The sequence below is a fragment of the Sminthopsis crassicaudata genome, chromosome 1, assembly GCF_048593235.1.
Source record: "Sminthopsis crassicaudata isolate SCR6 chromosome 1, ASM4859323v1, whole genome shotgun sequence".
In the NCBI taxonomy this organism is placed as follows: Eukaryota; Metazoa; Chordata; class Mammalia; order Dasyuromorphia; family Dasyuridae; genus Sminthopsis; species Sminthopsis crassicaudata.
Window position 1 is genome coordinate 260,459,070 of NC_133617.1, and position 21,719 is coordinate 260,480,788.

The window sequence follows — 21,719 nt, forward strand, 5'->3', positions numbered from 1 at the left end:
AAAAAAAGAACAAACATTTCAGGCTTTCTAAATTCCTCCTCTTTCTGCTCCCCAAGTAAAGAATTTGTATTCCTGGCATATTATCTGGGGAACATCTCTGAGCATGCATTATAAACAAACTAAATTGATAAATAACATCCAACTACATATTAAAATAAATATCCAGATAATATATAATATTCACACTAGAACTGGATGCATCTAACATTAATATATGTAATAAACATAATTCATATAGGACAAGTTTTATTAAGTCTTTGTATCTTTCCTGGAACCTTCAAATATATAGTTGATGAATGAATAATTAAAAGAAAAAAAATTTTATTAAGTGCCTACTATGTGCCTGTATGGTTCTAAGTGCTAAAAATAGTAAGAAAACCTATATCCTCAAGGAAGGTACATTTTAAGAAGGCCAGAAGCACTTCTCTCTTAGGGAAGGGACTTTCTCATATTTCTGGGTACAAAGTACCCAGCACAGATTAAGCACTAATTTTAGCACTTAGAACCATACAGGCACATAGTAGGCACTTAATAAAATAAGTCCTTCAGCAATTAGAGTAGGCAGAGTAGGGATCCATACAGGTCTGTAGGGTTGGGGAATGGTAAGGAATCTATTCTTCTAGGAATAAGTACTAGAGTCTGAATATAGATCCAAAAATCAGAGATTGGCCCACAGGGAAAAAGGATCGGTAGAAAATGAGTGTCATTAGCAAAAAATCCAAATTTCGTTCTAGATACAGGGTATACATTCAAGATAGATCAGGGTAGACAATTAATAAAAGTCTGAATAATAGTTAGTTAATGTATGTAACATTTTGACAATTGGTGTCAAGAAGATCTGTTAGCAGGAATCATTCATTCTCTGTGACTTGATGGTTCCAGTTTTAAAGCTCTAGTTTTAAGGCTCCAGTTAATGCTGGGGAGCAGAATTCTGCTTTTTAATGTTTTCATAAAAACATATTCTTACATTTCATTTTGCCTTCCTTCCTCTGAGTAGCCTCTCCTAGATTTTATATTTAGACTTCAGGTAATGCCCATAGTTATCTTAGTATTTGGCTAGATTTACACACAAATGCATATTTAATGAGATTCATTGGAAAGAACTACTAGTTAATTGGGATGATAATCTGTTGCAAAAGACAAAGAGATGAAGACAGACACCCAGAAACACACACACACACACACACACACATACACACACACACACATTGATATAAAATCTAGAGCCTTGAGTTTGAGATCTGGCTCTGGTGATTACCACTTGTACAGCCTTGGGCAAATTATTTAACCTATCTGGACCTCAGTTTCCTCACTGGTAAAATGGGAGTTAAAACATGTTTTTTATGGTCTTTTCCAGCTCCAAATCTATGATTTTATACTTCAGAAAGTAACTCATTACAGATAAACATATTTTTGAGTGAGGTGATTGATTCTATTTTCTAATCTCTCATCAATTCTTCCCCTCTTGTTTTCATATCTTGCTTATCTTGAGTTGATTCTTGCTTTAGTTAATTAAATTATTCAATAAACATTGAGCATCTATGTAGAATAATGGAACTTATTAGACCTCATGGAGGAAGACAAAGTTATCAAATTTAGTTGTGTCCTGTTCTAATACTTCCATTGTGTTATGCAAGTATGGAAGAAGCATGCAAGTGTCATTCATTCATTAATATTGTACTAGTTAAGCTGTTACTATATGTAAGGCATTGTACCAGGAATTCAACTGTTATCTCCCTCTCTCCAATAAAACAACAACAATAACAACAAAAACCTCTTCTTACTTGAAAGGGGCTTGCATCCTATTATTCAATACAAGCTAAAGTATTAATATTTATATAAGATTTTCTGCTTGAACATAATTAACATATAAACTTGAAGTTCTTGTATAGTATCTATAAGCAGAGGCTATGATCTACAGAAATCTACAGAAAATCTCCCTCACATTCTAAAACCATCTAGAATTCACTTCAGATAAACATTTTTATTTATTTGTTTGGTTGTTTGTTTTTTTTACTCACCATGAATCTATAATAATAATAATAATAATAATACTGAAAGCTGGAAATCCCATCTCCATTGGAATTCAGTCCAACAAACATTTATGAAATGGGAATTATATGGAAAGTACTGTGGGATAAGAAATTGAAAGAATTAATTCTTTTTCACTTGACCAAATTCCATGAAGTTTGGGGATCTTGACTACTTCATATAGCATCCCATATTGGAAAGAAGCATGAGAGATAGAATAGATGTACATTAGGAATACTGTTAAGTCAAATGTAACACAGTTCTAAATTTAATTTATAGAGGGGATTTTACTTTGTGCTTTCTTTACGCACCATTTGAAAGTTTCTGGGGAAAGCTGAGCAATGTACGCTATTTTATCCTAGAGAGCAAGCTATTTCTAATTTCATGTCTTGAGAACAATCCCCATGCTGATCAATTCATGTAATTTTTCTGTATTCCTTAATGTGTATGAGAGAACCCATGGTATTTGTCTTGGAAAAGGAAAATGTTTATAGAGTGCTTTAAAAAAGGTACCTCAAATATCATGATTAGTTAATGTTGTTGATGATTCAGTTGTCTTGTGAAGGTCATGTGTTACTCTTTTGCCTGATATTGGAAACATTTTGTAATCTGACAATTTCTTATCTTTCTAAACTTAGCTCATTTTATAACTTTCTACATAAACTATAAGATGTAGAGGCCCAGAACTCTGGAAAGGTATATTGAATCAAGGACATCAGGGTACTTATAGTTAAGTACCTACTCAGTATGATTGATGGGATAATGGTTCTCCAGTTAAACATATATTTAATATAATGTAATGGTGTAATCCCTCTCGTTGGCACATACTTAGTGTAATATGGTATATAATGGTTCCACAGTTGACATATGCTCAGTTGCTGTAGTGATGTAATTGTATTGAGATATTTAAGGGCTGAAAGGACTGGGATCTGAGTCTCTCAGCCACAGACACAGAGAAAACTTCAGACTCCAAATTCTAGACTCTATCTTTGATCAGCCTCATGGTGGCTCTCTTGTCTGCATCAATTTTTCACTTAAAGACCAAGGCCCATCCAGAGATCCTCCAAAAAGCTAGCCTGGATGCTTAAACTGGGACAAGAAGAACCAGGAGCAGTCAAGAGCTTTTCATGAATAGGATCCTCCTAGAGTTCCTGATTCAGTAACCCTTGGTGAACTAAAGGGAGAAGAGACTCGGTAAAACTGTTTTAGTCAGGGTAATTAAATGGGCCAACACATCAGAGGGCTGAGCCAAAAGACTGACAAGAGACTTAAATGCCTGTTCTGACTATAGTCCTCTTCTCTGTTAAAAGTTTGCCTCCATGATATATCAAAAGATCAACACCTGCTGATAATTTGATATTTCACTCTCCATTCATCCAGAGGTGATAGTGCTGCTTGCATTCCTCAGTGTGCAGATTCAGATAACAGCAAATGCACAAACTTACTGACTATGCTGTGGGGGAAAATAATTGCATCTGAAACAAAAAATGGGGACTTGTTAAGGACTATGCCTAAGTGAAGGGACAGGTCAATTATCCTAGAGCCTCCACAGCTGTGGATCATAATACTTGAAAGAGTTGCAAAGCAGCCTTTGCTGACGCAGATGTTGTGGATTGAAAATAAAATAAATTGGAGGCAGAGGGAAGAGGAGAGAGGTCAGACAACACAACAGGCTCTTGGTCTCCTTGTATCATCATCATCCTCTCACATGAAGAGATTCATTCTACGGGTCTGAGTTAGACCTTCAGCAGCCACTGGCAGGTGGCTCCCATATCACAACAATAATTTATTATATTTGGGATCATCTTATTTCCCCCAAACATACAGTTTTATCAACTTTGTACCTTTGCTTACTATTCTTCTATCTATTGAATTCTCATTCTAATTAATTCTCTTAATTCTAATCCAATGCCACCTTTTTCATGAATTTTTCCTTAATGCATCTAGTTGGGATGGACTTCCCACCTGCTGGTGCCTCCCACAGAATATTGCCTACCATCTGTGACATGCTTAAGTATTATTTTGTATTGCAGTAATTATGTGCATTATCAACTCTTCCACCAGGATATAGAAATGCAATGTGGATAACATTGTATCTGTACCAATATAGCATGGTGCTTTTCATACAACAGGCACTTAATGAAATATAATTGAAGGGCATGGGTTTAAAGGCACTAAATATCATTTTGGACAAAGTTTCTATAAATGTACATACATTGTGAAGACTTGCAGTTTTAAAAATGTGTTTGGCAAATTTCATTCAATTTTTAAAATCTAGGAGACTTAAACTTATTTTTTTTTAAATTTTCTTTGGACTAATAGTAACAATGGAAATAATTACATATAATGCTTTGGAAAAAATGTGTATACCCAGATGGTGGCCCTGTCCCATTAATAGACATGCTTTTCAAATTGTCTGAGTGGCAGTGACAAGCTTGAACTGAGTGAGTCACCTCCAATAAATGTCTTATTTGTCCTATGTATCCCCATACACGAAGCCTCCCTCCAAGGATTCAAAATATTTTTTAAACATTAATACTTACTTTACTTAGTGTATTATTAGCTCCCTATGGGATTGTAAAAGTAGAAAACAAGAAAACTAAAGCTCATACACATAGTAAGCAAGATATTTACTTCAAGTTCCTTTATATTACCTTATTATATCTTGCAGTATTTCAACCACAGCTTACTCAATTCCCATTTGGTGTTTCTTTAAGGTGAGTGTGGATGTGTCCTGATTCTTGCTACATTTTGTAATGGCAGGTATGATAAGACTCCATATTCTTAGTGCTCCTAACAAGTGCATGGTGAGAGGTTAATTTGTATGCAATCTTCACTGAAGCTTGCTAAGTATTCAGTGGCTATTTGCCTGGGGCCTAAGAAACTAAATGTGTATCTAGACACAGATGTTTCTTAGTTTTAAAGGTGTCATTTCAGAGGCAGGGAGTAAAACACCCATAGCCTCTTCTATCAAAATATACTGAATATTGTCCTTAATCTTCCTGGAGTAGATTTATGTTCATTGGAACTGCTGGAAGGGCTCTTAAAGATCATCTATTCCAACTCCTTCATTTGACAGAGTAGAAAACTGAGACCCAGAAAGGTGAGGTGTCTGTTATGTATAAAACACTAAAACAGGTCCTACACATTTATATGTCCACATGTTTATTTGTTGACTGGTAATTGTTCTCTTACACTGAGTTATGAATTTTGGTTTGGTAGATAAGAGATGATACCTATGTGGCAAGAGTATGGAATCAGGAACAAGGAGATTTGAATTCTAGTTCTAATTTTGCCATTAATTGTCTTTTACCTTTAAAAGTATAATTTAGGGTATGGGCCACCATTGGTAACATGCTGCTTTTGACTTTTGTTCACTATGTATTTTTTATTTGCTCTTTGACTTCTCTGAAATTTTAGTCTTCCACTAGATCCTGAAGACTATTTAGAGAGTACTGGTATTAAGGAAATATGCTTTTATAACAGTGACCAGTGAGGGGTCATTGATAGTGTACCACTATTTGCAAAAAGCAATGATATCTGAATTCATTCTACTTCTGTCTAGATCTTGTTCATTATTCATCTACTGTGACTTTTCAAGACATACATATGATGAACAAATTTGATGACCTACCTGTCCAGTTCTATAACATACACTCAATATATTGTGTTCTTCATCTACTTTATCCAATATAGATAGTTATACAGACATCTTTTCCATTATTATAGATTTCACCAAGGAGGCTTTTTCTGGGTTTGTTTGCAGCTGACTCAATTATTTGAGAAGAAGAATATTTTGGAGAACTCCATCAATAGAAAATTTTTGTTTTCTTTCGACCTCAAATATAAGACATCTACCATGTCACTGGAGAAACTTTTGGAGAACATACATATTTTTAAAATATCTTAGTCATTGCTCTGATAAAAGATGTTATTTCCATAGTCTTGTTTATTATAGAATCATAATGATGATCTAGATTTTCCAACTAAAGTGTATATATGTTGTATTGAACAAGTGAAGAGAAAGACAGGGACAAAACTACCTTTGTGAAATTAGTACAAAGGGTTGCACATATTGGTGCTCAATACGTATTTGTTAAAGGAATTATTGAGCTTATATTGAAATAGCAAGTTCAATTTTATTAACTGGCTGAAATCAATCCTCTATTTAGGTCCATTGGATTGCCAATGTTGGTACCTAGAGATTCCATGGAGATGGTTAAAAACAAACAAACAAACAAACAAAAAACCTTAGGAAAATATTATCTATGAATCACCTATTTAATTGCACAGAGTGGAGGGAGCAATATCTTCACTCTTGAGCAAGTTAGGTTAATTTTTCTATAAAAGATATTGAATCCATCCTTAATGCTTAATTGCTCAGGGGATTAAATCTCAGATTTATATTATTCCTTGGTCCCCTGAGTAGAAAACATCCACAAAGAGCTCCAGGAGGCCTTTGATGCTTGGTTAGTAGATAATGATGGGCAACTCAGGTCAGGAAGTTTTATCTGATAGAATGAAATGGAGATATCCTCAGGGGCTATCCTTGCAGAATATCCTCCTTCTGTTATAGGTAAGTAAACCTCATTTTGTTATAATTGTTGACTGACTTCCTAGTGTCTCATTTTTCTCCAACATCAATCCTAAACGATCAGGATATTGGCCTTCAAAGACTCAGCCCAGAACCCACATTAAGGATATTTAATTTTCATTAAATAAAAGAAAGAAGAATAATCTTTTAAAGTATAGATGCGAGAAACAATCCAAGTTTTTGCTATGAACACAGGGAACATAATTTTTTACAGTATGAATTCCAGTTTAAAGATGAAAAATTGTGAATAGTGAAAAAGGAAGTCTTGGTATCTTTGTTCTGTTTAAGGTGTATTACCAAGTCTGTCTTGCACAGTTGAAGGGATGTGTGTGTGTGTGTGTATATGTGTGTGTGTGTGTTTCTGAACACTAACACTTTATGTTTTGACCTTGTCCACCTTTACAATTGTGCCTGACCTTGATTTCCTCTCTACATTAAAAGACTTTAACCAACATGAATTACTTTCTAAAAAGGACATGAAGGTTGATAATAATGCCTTACCAGTAAGAAGAGCAGTTACAAAAATAAAACTAGGAAACTTTCATAGCCATAAGACCTGGATTCATATTTTTCCTTCTTTCTTAAGAAAGTTCTGCAGAAGGAAGAACCCTTATAATTGTGACACATAAGTAAGGAGCACAAAAACTGTAAAAATATTTTTAGCCCAGTTAAAAATAAACTGTCTGTTTCACAGAGACGTGGTGCTTTTAATTGGAGTTGAAGTTCAGAATGTTTTAGTTTATTACTTTCTACAAAGGTCCTTTATTATTTTGTATTTTAGATGCTGAGGCATCAGTTCCTCTGGCAAATTAAGGTGATCTTCATATATTTGAATTCATGATATTAAATAAAAAGGGGGGGGAGAATGGGATTTTAATTTTTTTTTTTACAGTCTTAGGAAAGGATACTCAGGAAGATGTGAAACATGACAAATACAATTTCAGAATTTCTCATTAGTTAATCTACCCTTAAGGCTTCATGTCATGGTGACATGATCATGTTCTCTGTTTTAAAAGTGAGGAATCATGGGAGAGCAATATACAAAACAGTGTTTCCTCTTTGTATTTCTCTAGTCTAGTAAAGAGAAGATCAAGCCTGATATCCAAACTCATTTCTCTGCATTGACGTTAAGAATGCATGACATTAAGAATACATGACAGGCTTAAGATGTGGGAATGGGTTCAAGGAGGTATATGGGAGCAGGGGAGGTCCTAAGAGCAGGTTCCATGACTATTTGAATGATTCAATCACAAGGACTAGACTTTCCATAAGAAATGAAATCCTGGCATTGATTCCAAACAGCTTGTAATTGGATTATTTCATTTTTAAACAAATGAAGTGAAGTCCTTTCACAGAAGCTTGTCACCTATACAAGGTGAAAAAAATGGTGGGTGCAACATTTAGTTGCACAGGAACATAATTTCCATTTTTTATTATTATTTTTTTTTTAAATTAATTTTTCCAAATTATCCCCTCCCTCCCTCCACTCCCTCCCCCCGATGGCAGTAATCCCATACATTTTACATGTGTTACAATATAACCTAGATACAATATATGTGTGTAAATACCATTTTCTTGTTGCACATTAATTATTAGCTTCCGAAGGTATAAGTAACCTGGGTAGATAGACAGTAGTGCTAAAAATTTACATTCGCTTCCCAGTGTTCCTTCTCTGGGTGTAGTTATTTCTGTCCATCATTGATCCACTGGAAGTGAGTTGGATCTTCTTTATGTTGAAGGTTTCCACTTCCATCAGAATACATCCTCATACAGTATTGTTGTTGAAGTGTATAGTGATCTTCTGGTTCTGCTCATTTCACTCAGCATCAGTTGATGTAAGTCTCTCCAAGCCTCTCTGTATTCCTCCTGCTGGTCATTTCTTACAGAGCAATAATATTCCATAACCTTCATATACCATAATTTACCCAACCATTCTCCAACTGATGGACATCCATTCAACTTCCAGTTTCTAGCTACAACAAAAAGAGCTGCCACAAACATTTTGGCACATACAGGTCCCTTTCCACTCTTTAGTATTTCTTTGGGATATAAGCCCAATAGTAGCAATGCTGGGTCAAAGGGTATGCACAGTTTGACAACTTTTTGGGCATAGTTCCAAATTGTTCTCCAGAATGGCTGGATTCTTTCACAACTCCACCAACAATGTATCAGTGTCCCAGTTTTCCCACATCCCCTCCAACACATAATTTCCATTTTTAAGGGTCCAGAATAAAATACTGGGAGATTTGCTTAATGAAAGCTTTATTAAGTTGATCAGAGATATTCAAATGCTGTATGTGCACTGAGCTACAGAAATGGACTTAATTCATTTAAAGGGAAAAAAAAAAGATAAGAACTTAGAGGACCAGTACCTAAGTTTCAGGGACAAATTTGAGGAGTTTCATCAGACTTTAGAAATTCCAGAGTTCATGCATATATTGCCTATAACCATGCCAATTTCTTAAGATAGTCAAATACTCCAGAGATCTGAGAGAAAATTATGATGAATGGAATTTTATGAGCTCCATGATCCTGAAGGGACTTATTTTCCTTCCCTGAACCAGAATGTTTAGAATGCGCTCGGGCTTCTTGTGAAAAGACTTCACTGTTAGGTTCTTGATAGGTTAGCTTTTGAAGGCAGAGTAGAGAATGATGATAAAATATATACTATTTCACTTTATCTCTTCAGTGAAACCAATCAGAGAATAGCTCATAGATCTTTTTAAAAAATGTTTTCTGTTATGCTCTGTTTGCCTCAACCTTTCTATACTCACAGCATCATGTCTGCAGGAAGCTTGATTATCTATTTTGCTTCTATTATACATTATATTTTTCTCTCAAAATTTTCTATGCCTTCAACCTACTCATCTCCTCCTCCCTTAAGTCTCATTTTTTTTTTACTTTCATCATCCAGTATTTTGCCCTTTTACTGGATGGTGTGGTTAATCCCTTTGAAAATTACAATATCTTTTTTGGAACCAAACAGTTCTGCCATTTCCCCTAGATCTTCCATATCATCTATCAAGTGGGTTTAATAATCTTAACTTTTCACAACTAAGGCTAGGCTAACAGCCTATATTCTTAATCATGTGGTATTAAGTAGTGTATTTTATCTCACAGCTTTTCACCACAGTCTTAGCAGGGATCCCAAGCCGATGAGAACAATACTGCATACTTTTAGTTAACTGTATAGCACTGAATGTTCTCTATTCAGCCATGCAGTTCAGGATATGAACTGCAGGACTTCAAATAGGTGATATCTATTTTTTTCTTTTGACATTCCCTGACACAAATAAAGTCTAACTAGTATTCTGGCCTAAAACTCCAGGTTTCCTCTGAATCTTGGTTCCTTTCTCTTGCATTACTTCTTTAGTTGCTCATATGATGCTCCAATCACCATAAGTATTTCTATGCTCATTTTCACTGACTTTTTTCTTCCTTTGTAGAGGGTGACTGGAAGATAACTGTTGTCACAGGGGATTATGAGAAGGCTGGCACAACTGCTACAGTGTCCCTTTATGCATATGGAGAAAAGAGGTCTTCAGGTCCCATCATTTTGGGATCTGGGAAGCACCAGTTGTTTAACCCCAACAGTGCAGACATATTTAAGGTAAATTTGATAAGTGTGGCTATATCTTTTTTTTTCAAAGATGTATTATGACACAGAATTCCTAAAATGTGAGTCTCATAATTAGGGAATGGACAATGAGAATTTGAAAAAAAGGTTTTAACTTTTGGTTTTCATTACATTATAATTAAATGTAACAACCCAAATGTAAATGTGTTAATTAGTTATGTGGTATGTACTAGATACTTGGGCAGAGCATAATATCCCCAAGGAAGACCTAAGTGAAGGATTACATTTCTAATCATGGCTCTCTTTCTACATCTTTCTATAACTGAAGTGATTGACAATTTTTTTTGTATCTACATTTCATCAGATATAATTTTATATAGAGTTAGACGTAGAGACTAGACTTATGTTTCATTGGTATAGGTTACTTCTAGGTGAAGAAACACCATCTGCCAAGAGAATTAGCCAATTCTCTTTAATTTATAGAGAGCACTGAATTTAATGGACATTTCCAGGGTCATAAAGCTAACTTTTCAGAGTCAGAGCTTAAACACAGGTCTCTCTGGTTTTGAGACTGGTCCTCCATCTGCAATATTACTATAATATTGCCTCTTACTTTTATAGGAAAAATAATCTTAAAGTAAAAAGGGACTTTAGAAGGGATTTAGTTAAAATTCTTCATTCTATATATGAAGAAACTGAGACTCACAGAAGGGCAAAATAACTTTTCTCAAGTCATATACTAGTTATTGTCAAAGTTAAGGCTGGAAATTAGAGTCTTTAAACTCTAAAATTCTTTCTATTGCTTTTTCAAAGACTCTTTGCAACCATTATGTAGAGGTTTGCTATAAAGCAGTAGGGAAAGATATGTTAGCATGAGGATATTAGTGAGTGTTTCACACATAAACAATTCTCAGCATGAGGATTAATTTTTCTAGTGCAAAGTTATAAAGGGAGGTACCTATCATATGTAAACATTTTCATGATTGAAAGGGGACAAAAAGAAGGCTCTTGTTTATTAAAAACTTATCAGATATAAATGTAAATAAAATTTTTAAGACAGACTTTGAAAGACCATTTTAAGACTGATGGATGGTGGAGATTGCAGAGCATTGTGGTCCTGCTTAAAACTCATTTTCATTTAACTGATGTTTTAGAGTTTAAAATTCACAACGTGATAAATAACTGTTATAAGGACATGAGGTGATTTTAAAAGGACTTTAGCTTTTACTAACTGAAAAGGGGAGTTTATGAGGTTTTGTTGTTACTGTAACTTTGCCTCATTAGAGAAAGGTAAGATTTTAAGTACCAGGAGGTACTGGCCTGAATAATTGAAGATAATGAACAGGTGAATAATGAGGTTGGGGTGATTAAAAATGAAGAAGAGATTTGAATTCAGAAGAGCAAGGAAGCTAAGTTAGAGATGTGTATGGAAACCTGGAACAGGAGCAGTGAGAGGACCAGAAAGCTTCAGTTGCTAGTTCTTGATTGGTTTAATAAAGGATTAGGTTCATTAGAAGAGTTTCAACTTTAGTTATTGTTCCTTAGTATCATTGACAGTATAAAAGAGGTAAAGCTACAGATGTGCATATAACTTTGGATTGCTTCCTCTGGTGTGAAAGGGAAAAGCAGAAAGGAAAAAAAAGGTCTTGTAGTTACTTGCTGTCTATTAGAAAGACATGCTGAGATTTAACAGAATGGTGTATGATCCTGGTGAGTGAAGAGATAGCTGGTCTTGTCTCTCTTGCTGAGAGTCAGACTAATGAACCTTGTAGTTCTCTGGCTTAAAGGGCCTCTTTAAGTGTGATGATTAGTTAAAAGAGCTTGTCATTGCTTCATTGATTAAAGATTAGAAGAAAAAGGGCAAATAATAGTAGAATGATGGGAGGAAATTAGCAAGAAAACAGTTTTATGTGGTCCAGATGTTCTTGAGATAGACTAATACTAACACCAATAACGTTAAAATTCTGCTTTAATCAGAATATGGTTTTTCCTCATTCATGGGTCACCATATGAGGTTTAGGTAAGCATGTGCCCATTTCTCCCACAGATTCTGAGTTCTTTGATTATAAATTGACTCAAATTTATGTAAGGACAATGATATATTGATTATTTTTACATTTACTTATGTTGAGGGCCTATTATATAAGGATAATGATATGTTGATTATTCCTACATTTACTTATGTTGAGTACCTATTATATATTGATTATTATAGTTTTTTTCTTATTAAGTAAATGGTTTTGTTTAAGATCTAATGGAGTCATCATTGAGAATGGCTGGTTTTGTATAAATGAAGAACACTGGTGGTAGCTAAAGAGCTCTAATGGGAAACAGGGAGAGCATATTTCCTACCATAGGGGTAGAAGTAGATCCTTGAGAAAGTATAATTTTGTGGACTAGTCCTTTTCTGGAAATTCAAAGCTATCAGTCTGAAAGTAGATTCAGATGAGTTATCTAGCTCAAAGAGTGAGTGGATAGATAGTATACACATCATGAGAGAGTGAAAATAATGGGAGTGCATACCAGCTAGATCCTGCACATCATTATATACTATTTCTCAAAGAGAATTTAAACTTTTGAAGGTAAGGTAAGGATTATTTCATGTCAATCTTTGTATCTTCTGTGCCTTTTAATAGTAAGTTTTTAAATAAACTTTTGAAAGTTATTCAATTTGAAGGAAATATAATACAAAAACTAATGATGAACTTGTCCTTTTGTAATTAGTTCTTAAACATTTTTTTTGATGCTGAGGCAATTGGGGTTGAGTGACTTGCCCAGGATTAAGCGTTAAGTGTCGGAGGCCAGATTTGAACCCAGCTCCTCCTGCTTCAGGGCTGGTGCTCTATCTACTGTGCCAGCTAGCTGCCCCTAAATATATTTTTTTAATCATTAGTTATTAAACATTTAAAAACATTAGTTCTTAAACTTTAAAAAATTGATAGTTTGTCACTGATTATATGAGACCCTTTCCCTCTGTAACTTTTCACAGTGCTGAAGATCATGTCACTATGTGGTAGTTTGTAACTTCACAAGCCAAATCTGATGTTAATGAACTAACCAGAATAGGACGACAGAAGACTCAACACCAAAACCAAAGCTGATAATTTTTTAACTTCTAATTTCTTCTGAAAATTTGTTGGTGCAAAAAGTCTCAAGAGAAAAATTTTTTATTTTGTTTTAAGATTGGGAGTACTTGACCATTTTGAAAGATGGGAAGCTTCTAGTAAAAAAGAGAATGAAGATATATATGTAAAAAAAAATTGTCCCAGAAAAGACAGGAAGGAATGGAATCAGAGTTGAAGATAGACAAATTACCCTTAATAAAAAAGGATGCCTCTTCTTTTAGGACCAGAGGAAAAGAAGAAATAATAATTAAGATAAAAATTCAAAATTCTCTAACAGTTAGCTTTAAATAGCAAATAACTCTTTTCTCTTACCATACTATGCAGAAGAGCTTTTTTTTTTTTTAATATATCCTTTATCACTGAATGTTTATGGTTTTATTCAAACTGAGACCTATTGAAGATGTTAGTTTAAAAAGGCCAAAGTCTCCCATTTCATCTAGGTTCATCTCCAGTCATCCTGATCTATGTCTGGTCTCTGGACCCAGATGGCTCTGGAAGGGAAAGTGAGGCAGGTGACCTTGCACAACCTCCCTCACTTACATGAATGTCATGGCATCGCCTCCAAGATGTCATGGTCCTCTTCAAGAAAGAAGTGTAAATAACAATAAAAAAACAGATATTATACTATAGTATCTACTTCAAATAAAAATAAAAGCTCACTATCAATAACTTCCTCCAATAAATAAATATTATATAACTATTGTTCTACAAAAGAAACTGAATTATAATAAAATATATTTTATTTGTTTAGTGCTAATGAGTTAAGAACCTAAAATCAAGAGCAGCTATGCATAGTTCAAGCCCTGACTCCTATGTCAATTCACTTCACCTTCCTCTGAGCCTCCATTTCTTCACTGGCAAAATGAGGCTAATGATATTTATTGTGCCAACTTCAAGGTTTGTGTTACCCTTTATAAACCTTAGGGTGCAATGTAAATGGAGTTATTGTTATCATTATTTGTGCATTCCTTACAACAACCCTGTCATGGCGGTTTCTTCAGGGAATGGATCTATTATTTTACTGGTACAATAGAACTCACATATGAGGAAATTCCCTATACCAATACAGGTTGGCATTTTCTCAGCAACTACTAAGTCTTAGAGTTGCCAACAGCAAATGATTTGTCCAGTTGTAACATCACTATATAGAAGATGCAATATAAGTCCACTAATGATTTTAAATGTATAAAATGAAATCAATAGTATTATAAAATGAACCAATTAAAATGAAATAAAATAATTTAAAAAAACAACATCAAGATCATAGATCACAGGTTAAGAAATATTGGTTTAGAGAGTGCTCTTCTTTCTTTTTCCCAACTAAAATCTCTCCTTCCATAAAAAGCCCTTTGCGGATGTCCTTTATGTTTTAATAATTTCTCTTTCTTGATTATCTCTAATTTATCCTGCATGTAACTAGTTTGTAAATTGTTTTCTGTAATCTTCACCAAATATACAAGCTATATGTAGGATAAATCATTGCTGGATATATAGAATTGATAAGTATATAGCAAACTGTAAGGTAGATATCCAAGGTATCCATAACAGTACATTCATTTGGAAAAAAAATGAAAAAGAAATTTTGTTTAATAAAATTTGGTACTCTACTTCTATCTCTCTACACAGTAACGAACTTCTCCATCCTCAATCAATTAATTCATAAATATTTATTAACATTCTAGTGCTAAGGATAGAGAAACAACAACAACAACAAAAATCCTAGTTCTTAAGGGTCTTGTGTTCCAATAAAGGAGACAACATTATCTCTTAGAAACTTTGTCTTCCTGTAAGATTCAGTTTGGATACCACTTCCTCAGCAAATGTTCCTCAGATTTCTTGTGATTGTTTTTGTACTCCCTTGTCTCAGTTTCCTTTTATAATATGCTGAATTGTGTAGGCATTGCATCCTCTAGTCAATTTTAAGTTCTTTGAAATTAGAAACTGTTTCATTTGTGTTTTTGTCTTGTCTTTGTGTTATAGAGCATTGGGCCTGGAGTTAGGAAAATCTGAGTTCAAATCTGGTCTCAGACATTCATGAGCTGTGTGACACAGGGAAAGTTTCTAATTTCCATCTGCCTTAATTCCTTCAGTTGTAAGATAAGGATAATAATAGCAACTATAATTCACATGATTGCTGTGAGGATCAAGTGAAATAAAATCTGTAAAGCGATTAGCAAAACTTCTGGCACATAATAGGTATTTAATAAATGCTTGCTCCCATATCTCTTCCCCTTCTTTGTATTTTACCTGTTACAGCGTCTTGCACCTAATGCACACAGTGTTTGTTGAATTGAAAAGTATTGTTAATACACTATTATAGTTCCAGTAAAACTACTACATGATTTGGCTATACGATTTTACAAAGAATGGCATATTAGTATCCTATGTTTATATTCAGTTAATTCCTAAAGATAAGAAAAACCGATATGGATTGTGACAGAAAGGAAATATTTATTAAGTACCCATTATTTGTACTATGCTAAGTGCTGACAATATAAAGAAAAGCAAAAAGACATACCATGTTCACAAGGAGCTTACTCTGTAGAGAGGTAGGAACATAGAATGCCAAATTTTATTATACAAAAATTAAAAAAAATATTCCTAATAAGCCGGCTTCTGTGATTACCTAGATTTCTACCTTACAGTTTGCTATATACTTATCAACTCTATATTTCCAGCAATGATTTCTCTTCTAAATGCCAAGCTCCATTTCCAGTTGCCTGAAGGATATTTCCACCCAGATAACTTTCCTGATATTCAACATGTCCACAATTGAGTTTATTATCTTTCCCCCAGAACCTATTCTTCCTTCTGGATTTATTATTTTTTTCTTTTTGATACTACCACTTAGCCTTTTTTCACATGTTGGAAACTATAGTTATTTTTTGCTACTGGGGTATCTCTTGGTACCACTTAGTAAATTGTCTCCTTCAAACTAAATTGAAACCTAATACATTCAAAGATAGAATGCTTCTTGAGCCTAGGGAGTAGTTTTCTGATTCTGGCTCAATAGAGGATGAAATCAATTAGTTTCATTGATATATTGGTTTAATATTCACTGTGTGCCCTTGGGGTTCTTGCAACTGGTTAAGCCTATGTACAAATATTGACTATTTAAGATCTTTATTCTCTAATGAACATATACACTTTGGAGATAAATCTTATCTCTAGATTATATAATCTCCAAGGTCCCTTCCAGCTCTAAATCTATGAGTTTTTATTCAAGGAGATGGCTATTATTGCTCTTTTTTATAAATGGGGGTACATTTCTTTGAGGGTGTGGGATCTGAGATAATTTCTAAATGAATAAAGGCAGAAAGGCAGCTTGGCAGATGGTCAGTGGGTAGTTATTGCAGGCATGGGGGATCGTAAAGAAATAAGTGTGGGGGCTAGAGTAGGAGGAAAAAACAAAAAGAACTGAGAATAGATTCAGGCCTAGAACAAAAGATCTGGGAGTAGGTAAATGATTAAGGAGATATATATCCTGAGACGTTCCAATTCTGAGAGTAAAAAGTTAATGAAAACAACTCATATTTATGTAGCATTATAAGGTTTGCAAAGGGCAACTAGGTTGAACAATAGCTAGAGCACCAGGCCTGGAGTCAAGGAGATCTGAGTTCCAATACAGCTTCAGACACTTACTTGCTGTGTGATAAGTCACTTAACCATGTGTTCCTCAGTTCCTCATCAGCAAAATGACCTGGAAAAGGAAATGGCAACCCACTCCAGTATTTTGCTAGGAAAATCCCAAATGGGATCATGAAGAGTTGGCTATGATCAAAGTGGTTAAACCACAACCAGGTCTGCAAAGCATTTTCCTCCAAACTACCCAATGCAACAGGTAGGACAAGGCTTAGTCTTCTCATCTTTTAAATGAAAAATCTCTTGTGAGGTTAATTGATTTCCCAGGGACACACAGCCATGAAATAAGATGTTGTTAACAATTAAATTAAATTGCTATTTGCACTAACTCCACTGGCTCCTGTATGTTCCAGTGGACAAAATACCTATAATGTTCTTTTGTTTAAGAGCTTGGTTGTTTACTTTGTCTATATCCATCTTTCTCTTCTTCTCTTCTCTTCTCTTCTCTTCTCTTCTCTTCTCTTCTCTTCTCTTCTCTTCTCTTCTCTTCTCTTCTCTTCTCTTCTTTCCCTCTTTCCTTCCTTCCCCCCTCCCTCCCTTTCTTTCTTCCTTCCATAACTTTATATTTTTCCAAAAACATATAGAGATAGTTTTCAACATTCATTCAACTTTGCAAAACCTCATGTTTGGGACAAAAAGACCTACCCAAATTGATTACTCAGAGATCACTCATAGAAAGCAAAATTATTTATTAGAATCTCGAGAAACAGACTCCATCCTGGTCTGCCAAGCCAAATTTCACAGCAGGACAGGGCCAGGGCCTTGAAAATGCTTACAGATTTTATATATTTCAGACAAAGAACCTCCAAAATCCCACCCTCTATATGTTGTGATTGGTCATATAAGTCTACTGTACTCCTAGTTGGTCAGTGGAATGTAGCAGACAAAGTGATATACAGCTTCTTCGGCCATGTTGGACAATGGAATGTTATTTAGGCCTTATCTAAAATCACGTGATTCTGGAGAAGCCTAAACTGAGGCCTAATAGGCTTGGTCTACTTTAGTAAACAGTCTCTGATCAATATGTTCTGTAAGTTCTTCACCCTTCTCCCACACACTCATGTTCCAAAATTTTCTCTCTCCCTTCCTCTTACCCCCTCCCATAGACAGCAAGCAATCCAGTACAGGTTAAACATGTCCATTTCTTCTAAATATATTTCCAGATTCATCATGATGTGTAAGAAAAATGAAAAAAAAAACAAGAAAAAAAGAGAAACAAACAGCAGCAATAACAATAAAAGGTGAAAATACTGTGTTTTGATCCACATTTAATCTCTATAATTTTCTTTCTGGATGCAGATAGCTCTTTCTAGTCTAGTGGAATTCCCTTGAATCACTTCATTGTTGAAAAGAGCCAAGTTCATCTATCTTTTTGTTGCTATGTATAGTGTTCTCTTGGTTCTACTCATTTCACTCAGCATCACTTCATGGAAGTTTCTCTAGGTCTTTATGAAATCATTCTGCTCATCATTTCTTATAGAACAATAATATTCCATTACATTTTACACCATTCTCTAATTCAGCCATTCTCCAACTGATGAGCATCTACTCAATCCACTCAATTTCCAGATAAAAGGCTACTATCAAGGGCAGCTAGGTAGGTGGCCCAATGGATAGAGCACCAGCCCTGAAGTCAGGAGGACCTGAGCTCAAATATGACCTTAGACACAACACTTGTTGGCTGTGTAACCTTAGACACTTAAACCTGATTGTCTCAAGAAAGAAAAAAAAAAAAAAAGAAAAAAAGCCTGCTACAGATATTTTTGCATATATGGGTATTTTTCTCTTTTTTTATGCAAATTTTTCTTGCTATCAAAATTTCACTGACCAAAATTTTTGATGAGTGAATTTACTACTCTTAAACTATTCTCAATGAATAAACTAACTACAATGAATTATTAGGCATTTGTCATATGCCAGTATAGTTTTATACTAAGCTATAGGCTTTAAAAAAAAAAACCCAAACCAAACAAGGCTGGTTTTAATTGGGATAAGTTAATAATCCATCATCAGAGCTCAAGGTCCCCGGCAATGTGGTAAGAGGAAGGGGAGAGTAACAGTTCAGGAAGCGTGGTTTCGAAATATCTAGGGAGTGCCAGCCCTATATTTGAACTAAGTAATAAAGAGCTATCCCCAGAGGTGTGCTAGAGCCAGCTCTGACTTGTTAACTTTTCAGTGTGACATACTTGAATACAGAAATATATTTCATTTAACAGGGACATAAGGAAAGGTGAAATCAAGAGGGAGGGTACTTTCAGGGAGGGAAAGAAATTTAAGGATGTAAAAAAGAGAGCTCTTTTTGAGATAGCAAAGAAGTGGAATCTGAGGAATGCCATCAATTGGAGAATGGTTGCTCAATCTATGGTGCATGGAGATGATCAATAAATAGGCATTTATTTTAAAAAATGAGTGAGCATTTATATCATAGATGGTAGCAATTACTATAAATCCAGGCTTTGATTTATGGTTTCATTGATTGTCTAGACATAAGAAAAAATTAAAAATACAAATTAAACTTATAAAAATATATGTATATGTGTTCTTTTCCCCACAGAGCTTGGTTGTTAAACACTTAACAATATGCATCTGGTCTTCATCCACAATACAATATGCATTGGAACTTTCAATAAAAAAAAGGAAAGGTTAACTTCAGAGATCAAGCAATACATATTTAGAGAGGTAGCATGATATATTGGAAAGGTTAGTTTCAAATTTTGCTTAAGACGAGTAGCTAGGTTATTCAGAGGACATAGTGCTAGATATGAATTCATTTAAGATCCTTTATTTTTTTTTGAAAGGCAGTTGAGGCTAAGTGATTTGTCCAGAGTGGCAGTCAGTAAGTGTTGTTGTTTGCGGTGGAATTTGAACTCAGGTCCTCCTGACTTCAGAGCTGGTGGTCTATCCACTGCCCCATCCAGCAATTCAGATCCTGACTCAGATACTTAGTAACTGTATGAACCTGGGCACATCATAATCACTCTCAGCCTCAGTTTCCTCATCTGTGCAATGCTAATAAAAATAGAATCTACCTTTTAGGATCGTTGTAAGGTTTAAATGCCTCCTTACCTCCCAATCTTTATTCATTTAGGAATTATCTCAGTTTTAATTCTTCAAGGAAAAGCACTTTAATTTATGAAGGAAAACAATAATAAGCATATATTGAATATAAAATGATAAGATATATAAAGTATTTTGTAAACTTTTAAGTGCTGTATAATATAGATTGTAATAATATTTCATTTGTGATGATGGACAAATTATATCATTTGTCAGATCTTCATCTTTCCCATCTGTAAAAAGGGGATAATATTTACAATACCTACCCTACAGCACTCTTTGTAAAGTACTTTGCAAATTTTAAAGCATTATATAAATATGAATTATTTATCATTATTTAATTATTTATTAAACACTGGCAATATACACAAGAATGTTACTATGTGTATGGAGTATGTATGTACCTTTAATTATTTTTTTAATCTGCTGTATAAAAAGCATTCAAACAATCCTGTATTTAAGGATATTTTAGTTTACCTTATAAAAATGACACATGAAATAATAATAAATAATAGGCTGTGCCCTTCCTTCAAAGAGCCATGATTTGGAGGCAGCTAGATGCACTGGCTCTGGAATCAGGGGGAATTGAATTCATATCTGCTCTCAGACACTTCTAGCTATATGACCATGAGTAAGTCATTTAACTCCAATTGTTTCCCCCTCCCCATACTCACACAAAGACCCGTGATTTCATTCATATGAGAAGTCTCTCCCCTTAACACAGGTCACACGAGCTCTGTGCCTTGGCAAACAATCTCTGTGAGTTGTTATGGTAGAAAAAAAAAACAAAAACAAACAAAAACAAAACAGTCAAACCTTCTAGTGGACTTGTCCAAACTAAACAAAGTTGGTTACTGGACAACAGATAAATACTTCCTTAGTAGGATTGTATTCAAATCCTTTTGAGTTTGATAAATTCGTTCAAAGTATGTGTCCCACTGGATAGCTTTCCAGAACCCAGGGTCACCTTTATGGCAACATGAGGAATTGGATATTATAATTATTAAAATAAGGCAAATAATTACATTTTAAATAGCATAGGACAGAATAAAAAGGCTGTGGGGATTGGGAGGAAATGGAGATTAGTGAAGTCTAAAACTGTCTGAGAAGGTTTCAGGGAAGAGGCAGGGGACTTCAGCTAATCCTTGAAGGACAAGTAGGTTTATATAGCTATGGAGGAGAGTGGGTTATGAATGAAGGCATGGAAATAGAAATGAGAAAAATGTTTTTTTGTGTGTAATGAAGAGAGATGCCTTATAAGAATGTTCCTTCACACATTTTTGAAAGATTTAAGAACTTAGATCAATTCAATGACCACCCACAATTCCAGAGAATTCATGATGAAGCATGCTACTTAGCTCCTGATAAAAAGGTGATGCACTCAGGGTACAAAATGAGACATATTTGGGGGGCGGGGGGCAACATCAATATGGAAAAATGTTTTGCTTTATTATACACATGCTATTGTTTTTCCTCTATCAGGATGGATAAGTGGGAGAGAGAAATAGATATTTGTTAATTTAAAATTTTTTAAAATAAGATTTATATTGGAAAATATTGGGGAAGAAAGCTATATAAATAAGGCAGGGTCAGATTTCAGAGAGTCTTGAAAGTCAATCAGAAAAACAAACTCAGTGTGGCAACATAGCCATAGCCATGGAAAATTTTTGAAAAGTAGTGAGATGAGATAAAA

At 34.5% G+C, this 21,719-nt stretch overlaps 1 protein-coding gene across 3 annotated transcripts in view; it reads left to right on the forward strand.

Annotated features, from left to right (window-relative positions):
- Nucleotides 1-21,719, forward strand: part of LOC141549101 (lipoxygenase homology domain-containing protein 1-like) — a 598,160-nt gene that overhangs the window by 294,770 nt on the left and 281,671 nt on the right. For all 3 annotated transcript variants that reach the window (XM_074278423.1, XM_074278432.1, XM_074278441.1), the window contains exon 26: nucleotides 10,072-10,235. In XM_074278423.1, the coding sequence (XP_074134524.1) occupies nucleotides 10,072-10,235 (164 nt within the window). The remainder of the gene's footprint in view (nucleotides 1-10,071; nucleotides 10,236-21,719) is intronic.